The sequence below is a fragment of the Phyllostomus hastatus genome, unplaced genomic scaffold, assembly GCF_019186645.2.
Source record: "Phyllostomus hastatus isolate PE091 unplaced genomic scaffold, TTU_PhHast_1.1 phas_scaffold_93, whole genome shotgun sequence".
NCBI classification, from domain to species: domain Eukaryota; kingdom Metazoa; phylum Chordata; class Mammalia; order Chiroptera; family Phyllostomidae; genus Phyllostomus; species Phyllostomus hastatus.
Genome location: NW_025334042.1, coordinates 15,270,910 through 15,277,587, shown reverse-complemented (window position 1 = coordinate 15,277,587; position 6,678 = coordinate 15,270,910). Strand labels below are relative to the sequence as shown.

General features: G+C 53.1%; 1 protein-coding gene across 1 annotated transcript; it reads right to left on the bottom strand.

Moving 5' to 3' along the window:
• Positions 1 to 1,773: 1,773 nt before the first annotated feature.
• On the bottom strand, positions 1,774 to 6,355 carry LOC123812846 (25-hydroxyvitamin D-1 alpha hydroxylase, mitochondrial). Its single transcript, XM_045829734.1, has 9 exons — positions 6,160 to 6,355; positions 5,319 to 5,509; positions 4,615 to 4,817; positions 4,308 to 4,508; positions 4,050 to 4,222; positions 3,695 to 3,867; positions 3,420 to 3,498; positions 2,966 to 3,163; positions 1,774 to 2,644 (listed from the first exon to the last, which is right to left on the bottom strand). The coding sequence occupies exons 1-9, from the start codon at positions 6,352 to 6,354 to the stop codon at positions 2,531 to 2,533; spliced, it is 1,527 nt and encodes a 508-aa protein (XP_045685690.1). The 5' UTR covers position 6,355; the 3' UTR covers positions 1,774 to 2,530.
• Between the last annotated feature and the right edge of the window lie 323 nt (positions 6,356 to 6,678).

Genomic DNA, 6,678 nt, shown 5'->3' with positions numbered 1-6,678 from the left:
AGATAGCAAATCAGAGTGCCTGCTAGTGCCTGTCCTGGTAGATAGGGTTCAGGTCGGTATTACACAGTTGGGGTTTCCTGTGTCAAGCCTGGGCTGCCCCCTTGATGGTCCCACGTGGAAGTTTAAACAATCCCAAGAACATAGGCTCACAGATCCACTATTTCCATCTCCACTCTGGGTCCTAACACCAGGCCAAGTGAGACAGTATATTCCTCTTCCTTTCATCACCATTGACTGACTGTCTTGGTGTTGGGGTTGGGACCAGCAATAAGCACAGTCCCCCATCCTTCCCTTTTCTAACTTAAAGAGATTCATGTCCAGGAAAGGGGTCATAGAAACTGTTGCTCTCCTCAAGTGAGCAGCCCAGCTTGCCCAATGAGGAGTGTGGGTGTACAGAGTCCTCATCAATGAGTTCACGGGAAAGGGTCTGAGAGGGAACGGGGGTTTTATTCTCTCAAAGCTCAAATCTGCTAAAACTCAAGTCACTTAGGTTCGAGCTGAGGTTGGTGATAGGGGCATTGGGGTGGAGACTGAGTGTGGTAAAGAAGGACTTGAGAGGAGGGGAAAGGCAAAAACCTTGGTTTCTGCACAGGGCCTTGGGTACAACACGCCCTCTATTGATCTTACATAAATGGATACTCCCCAGGTGTGGTGACCAGTGGAGTTTCTGTGGTCAGGGATCTATGTCTAGGGCAGGAGGCTGAGGTGGGGGTGGGGGGGTGGGGAGGAAGTGTAAATTGAAATCTCCATCTCTATCTAGCTAATTGGAAGGGGGTGTGAGCAGAGCAGGAGCAAGGGGACAAGTCCTGACATGGAAAGGATAATCCGGACTACACAGGGAGCTGCGGGGAGTGTGCTGAGAGATTTATGTGTGTGGAAGATGAGTTAATCTGTATATATCACAAGGGGAGGACTGCACCCAACTTCTGGGGGGCCAGAGACTGCTGACTCAGGGAAACAGGCTCCCTCTACCTGCCCCCTTCTGCCTTGGTGCCCCAGGGCTTCTGGCCGCCCCCACACTGAGTTTTCATTCTGTCTGACTTCACTTCTCTGCCTGTATCCTTGCCTTTCTCCAAAGAAAATGACTTTGGAGCAACTTTTCCAGAGAGGGCAGAGTAGCCATTCTAGGATGCCCTTCAGTCTAGGCTCCAAAAACACTTCTACCAAAGAGTCAGTTGCCTCTGGCCATCTCTGCAAATCCCTAGTTCCCAACCCACTTTTACAGCCCTTATGGTTACTTTTCACTATCACCCCCTTAATCTCTCCCAGGGAGCCAGACTTGGCTGTTCTCACTCCACACAGAAACATGTCTGGGTCTGCAATGCAAATCCATTTTCCAAGTGTCTAGACCTCCCATGTTATGGGGTCACTCCAGGGTCTGAGATACCAAGGTTGGGGATTTGGGTGAGGATATTGCCTCCAGGTCTTGTAGGAAGTGGGAGTGAGAGAGAAATAAGTCAAAAATCAAGGAGGGAACCTTCAGGATTTTTTTTTTTTAATTTCAAAACTATGAATAGTTCAAATTTTCAAAATATAAAAAGAAGGCATACACAGGGACAAGACCTGAAATGTCTCTGCTTAGGAACTAAGTGGTGGGGCAAGCCAATTTAATAGTGACCAGAGGAGCAAAGATTGTTGTTGTTTTGTTTTGTTTTTTTCAAGGATAGTTTTTTTTTAAGATTTTATTTATTTATTTTTAGAGAGGGAACGGAGGGAGAAAGAGAGAGAGAGAGAAACATCAATGTGCAGTTGCTGGGGGCCATGGCCTGCAACCCAGGCACGTGCCCTGACTGGGAATCGAACCTGCGATGCTTTGGTTTGCAACCTGCACTCAATCCACTGAGCCATGCCAGCCAGGGCTCAAGGATAGTTTTTTTTTTTTTTTAAATCATAAACCAGGCAAGGGCAGACTCACCCTCCTAGAGGCAAGGTGAGAAGGAATGGGGTAGACAGATCTTGGTAAGCTGCTTGGAGCTTTGGTAACCTTCTGCTAGATGGTCCAGATTCAGTCTGAGAATTTGTGTGGTATCACTTAGGGATAGGCCCTGGTAGGGGATATAAAGACTGAATAAGGCCTCATTTTTCCTCTCAAAGAGCTCACATAACAAGGAGAGAGGACCAACCAGGTGCAGACCAGATGCACAAGTACTTAGCTTGTGTCATGCTAAGAGCTTAGCCAGCAGCATCAACGAACACTGTGGAAGCCCCAAAAGGGCAGCAGTGGAATTCTCCCTCAGATCGCCCAGCATTATTCATTAAAGTCTGAGCTAGCCCTGGAAGGATACATATGACACAACCAGGAGAAGGGCTGCACAGGCAGAGGGACTATGGTTTTCTCTGGGCCTGCTGGGTCAGGCCAAATGCACACTTCACACCTTGGTCAGGGCTGCCTCAAACCATTTGCTATGGCCATTCTGACCAGTCTGATCAGATAGACAGTCCTCAGGGGAAACACACATCTCTTGCTCTTATGCCTAGTAAACCTCCATGAAAAGAGAAAGGGTAATGATAACAGCATCCTTCCACAGGACTATCTGTCCACAAACTGTAGGTTAATGCTCCTCTCGGGCACCAGCACAGTCCGGGTCATGGGTCTGATCGGAGCAGCGCCTGGCTCAGGCTGTACCTCAAAGTGGGTCAAGATCTGAAAAGGGAGGAAGAAGGCTGTCACTATGAGAGGTGTCTACAGTGTTGGGCCCTTTTGGTCATAGGCATTATGAGTGTTAGGGTGGTCAAGGTTGGAATGGCACCTGTGGCTGGTAATGGACGTCTTGGTTAATCAGGACAATGAATTATGGTAGGGAAAAAGATAGTCCAAATGCCCTCACTTGGTTTCTAGGCCTATAATGGGATTTACATATTTCAGAGAATTAGGTCTACCAAATCTTAACTGTTTTCCTATGCTTGTCAGAAGAGGAGCTCACAGCTTTAGAGTGTTAGGTCCCTCTCAGTCTAGATCACTCACCTGGGCCAAAGCCATTTGCAGCTCAAGCTCTGCCAGGCGTCTCCCCATGCAGCTGCGCTTGCCGAAGCCAAAGGGAAGAGATGCAAATGGGTGGGGAGCTGGACCTTCCCCCAGCCAGCGAGCTGGACGAAAAGTATTTGGCTCTGGGAACTGAGTAGGGTCCCTTGAAGTAGCATAGTGACACAGAGTGACCAGCGTCTGGTGAGGGAAAAACACAAACTTGCCAATTTTGGCCCAGGAATGCAGGGAGGGACACGGAGAAGAGGCTACATGGACTGGAATGAAGGCAAGTTCTGGTGGGTGATGGGGAAATTTCCTGGGGCTGCTTCTGGAAGGATTTCTCCACTGCATTCAGGCGAGCGGAGGGTTTGAAGGGTTTATGGAGAGCTGTTACAGGACAGGGGCCATGACAGTGAGAGAGGCTTAGCAAAATGGACCCATAGGCTCTACTCACGTTTTTGGGGATAGTATAATCGCCTACACGAATGTCCCTGTCTGGAACACGGGAATTTCCAGGCACTACAGGGTACAGTCTGGGTTGCAGAGCACAAGGAGAGACAGAAGGGTGAGGTTGGGGGCCATTACCCTCCCTCACCTGCTGGCAAGTTCCAAACCCATTCTTGGCCAGGAGTACCACTTAATTCTGTTTTCTGCCTGCTTGCTTGTACTGTCTGCCTCTTCAGCCCTTCCCCAGCATTTTCTCTAGCCCCTCCTCTACTGTCCCCTCACCTTAGCACCTCCTTGAGAACCGCCTTCAGCAGGGGCAGCTGGGACAGGGCAGTGGCTGAGGAGTGGGCATTGGACCCCTGGCCCAAGGCAGCTGTGATCTCAGCATGGAGTGCTGTTTGGACTTCTGGGTGTCGGGACAGCTCATATAAAGCCCAGGCGAGGGTGTTGGACACCTGAGAGGACAGGTGAGAGCATCGGAAGTATTAAGAGAGGGGAACCTGTATAGGGAGCAGAATATGAAGCTGCCTGGAGCTCAGGAAGTGATAACCGAAGCTGGTATGGAGGGCCACAGTGAATCCTCTGCAGGACTGAGCTGCTTGGGGAGGCCAAGCTCGGAAAGGAGGGAGAACTTTACCGTGTCCACTCCGGCTAGCAGCAGCTCTGTCACATTCCCCAGGATGGAAGGGGCAGGCAACTGTTCCTGGAACAGGAAGTAGGTCAGGTGCACCCCAGATCCCTTTTCCTCCTCAGGCCTTCTCTGGCTCCTCATGGCTATCTCAGCCTCTCGCCGTTCCATGTGCTTCTGGGCTGCGAGGAGAGAAGAAGCCCGAATGCCTCACTATCCCTGAACAGCATTACGATCCCCTGTCCACACTTCATTTCTGTGCCTTACCAAATGCAAACATCTGGTCCCAATCTTGGCAAAGGCGCCCCCAGGGTCCCGGCACAAGGCGGTTCAGCCATTCGGGCATCGCCATGGTCAACAGTGTGGACACAAACACAGATCCCACGGCGTGAATGAACGTCTCTGTATCTGGAGGCACTTTGGCTTCCAGGCAGCCCAGGCGCGAGCCCAGCAACACGGCAGCTATGCCTGACCGAGAGGGGGCGCTCTCAGGACACGGGCAGGGGCTGGGGAACAACCCCTCATCCCCTTGCGGGTGCTTTCTAAGCTTGCCCCGAACTGTCTAGAGACTCACCTTCCAGTCCAAACTTGTAAAACTCTCCGGCTACATCACGAACCAGGGCGGGGGGGCCAGCACCGCGTCCCCGTTGGCATCGCAGCCGTTGCACAAGGTCAAGAACCACGTTGTCTAGGGTCCTGGCATAGCGGGCAGCCGCTTGAGGCCGGAGGAGGAGCGGGGCAAGGAGGCTGCGGAGCCTTTGCCATTCTTCGCCTTCCCTGCGAGGGTACGGAGAGAGGGCGCGTCAGGGCAGACTGGGGTGTGTGGAGACCGCTGGACGCAGTTGGCTGCGGTTGAGGAGCGCGTTCGGCTCTGGTGGCTAGATGAAGGGTTGCGTCTACTTTCTCGGGGTACAGGAACCTGCCTTGTCTGTGCCCGCCTTTCGTCCCCCTTCCTTTCGTCTCTCTTCCTCGTTACTCATTTCCTGCCCCAGAGGGGCCTGGGTTCCTGGGTAGCCTGACTCACAGAATCTTGCATTCTATCTGGTACCCTAGACCATTTTGCCAGTATCCAGGATTCTGTTCTTAAAAGAAGGACGGGGTAAGGGGGTGGGGCGACGACTGGGCTCTACCTGACTTTGGGCGAAACCGACTGAGGTGGAAACCCCTCTTTGCCAGAGTCTGGGTGAAACGGCAGCCCATACACCCGACTGTCTCCAGACCCGCCACAGGAGAAGGGCGCAGCAGACGTTCTGGGCTTTGGGGCCAGAGAGGACTCACGCGGTGAGCAGTCCGCAAGCCCGCTGGCGCCGGCGACGGTGCTCAACCCAGGGCGAGAAGCTGCAGCGCTCCGGCCGGGGCCCCTCCTGTCGCAGCAGTTGCTCAATGAGTGTAGGGGCCGCCACGTACACCGTGCGCACCTTCCCGAAGCTGGCCAACCACACAGGACCGAAGCGCGCGGTGCCCCTAACCTGGGAGAATGGGCACGGTGAATCCTGGAGACACAGGCAGGGGACTCCCAGCTTGGCCCGTGCCAAGGCCAAGGGCATTGCTGGACTTTGGAAAGGGAGCTTTCTGCTCCTTTGCGAACTCCCAGCTAGTGTATGGTTCTAGTGCTGCAAATCCCTCCTACTCTTCACTCCACTTCCCATCTCTAGAAAGTTCGAGTGTGATGGGCAAAACGGAAAAACTTTGCTTAGACATTCAGTACCTCTCTTTGGTTACATGGGCGGAACCGCAGCAGGAAAATCCCTAAAGGTTCCTCATGCAGACTGTCCATTTCAGGACGAGCCCCCACTGACTGTATTGGTGTGCAGGTAGTTTTAAGCCCAACGCGCCGAATGCACGGGGAAGGTAGTGTGCGTTTCTGCCTCCCGTACATTTGTCCTGGACCTACCTGCCTTACCTGGCTTCCAGACTTCTTCCCCCCTAGAAGGCACTTTTTGAGTGAATGCCTCTGCTGGGTGTGGGGGGTGGACTCTGCGCAGCTCGACCTAAAGCCCCAAATCCCCACTTGTCTTTTCTGTAATTCACAGGCATCCGTTCTCACTGGCCTTCCCTCTTACTTTTTACACTTGTCTGTTTCCCCAGCATTCAGTCCCAGAACAGGGTCCCCCTCTACCTGCAGCTCGTGTAGCCGCGACAGTCCCCCCTTGCAGAAAAGTTCGGCAAGGAAACCCGGCGTGGAGGGGCCTGGGATGTCCGCCAAGCTCCAGGGCGCTGAGCCAGAGCTTCTGGAGCCCAGTGAGGCGCCCGGCTCGGAAGCACAGCGGGCGCGATGCAACACTCTGGAGGCGAGCTTGAGGGGCTGGGTCATGATCTGGTTCAGGAATACAGTACTTCTGAGCATCTTGCCTGTACCCCTATTTAACCCTTGGGCGAGATAGTGGTGACGCCCCTTCTCCAAGTTACTCAGCCAATCCTCTTTCCTGAGTGGTCTGTGCTGGGATTAGCACCTAGAACAGTAGGAGGGGCTGAGGCTGTCTCCACAGCTTCCTGGGATCTTGAGTTGCAATGACCCTCTTGGGAGGGGAGGCCTGCCTCAATTTCCCCTTCTGGGCTGGCACCCTAGTCCAGCAGCCTGAAGACCTCTTCCTGGGAAAGGCTATTTAGTAAGGTTTAGGTGACCAAGATAGAGTCA

What these genes read in the sequence shown, in the direction of transcription:
- LOC123812846 (XM_045829734.1), bottom strand. Translation starts at nt 6,354, where the DNA reads ATGACCCAGCCCCTCAAGCTCGCCTCCAGAGTGTTGCATCGCGCCCGC. An exon ending in TTACAAGTTTGGACTGGAAG is followed by an intron (nt 4,509 to 4,614) that starts GTGAGTCTCTAG and finishes CCTCTCGGTCAG; the next exon opens with GCATAGCTGCCGTGTTGCTG. An exon ending in TGCAAATGGCTTTGGCCCAG is followed by an intron (nt 2,645 to 2,965) that starts GTGAGTGATCTA and finishes CTCCCTTTTCAG; the next exon opens with ATCTTGACCCACTTTGAGGT.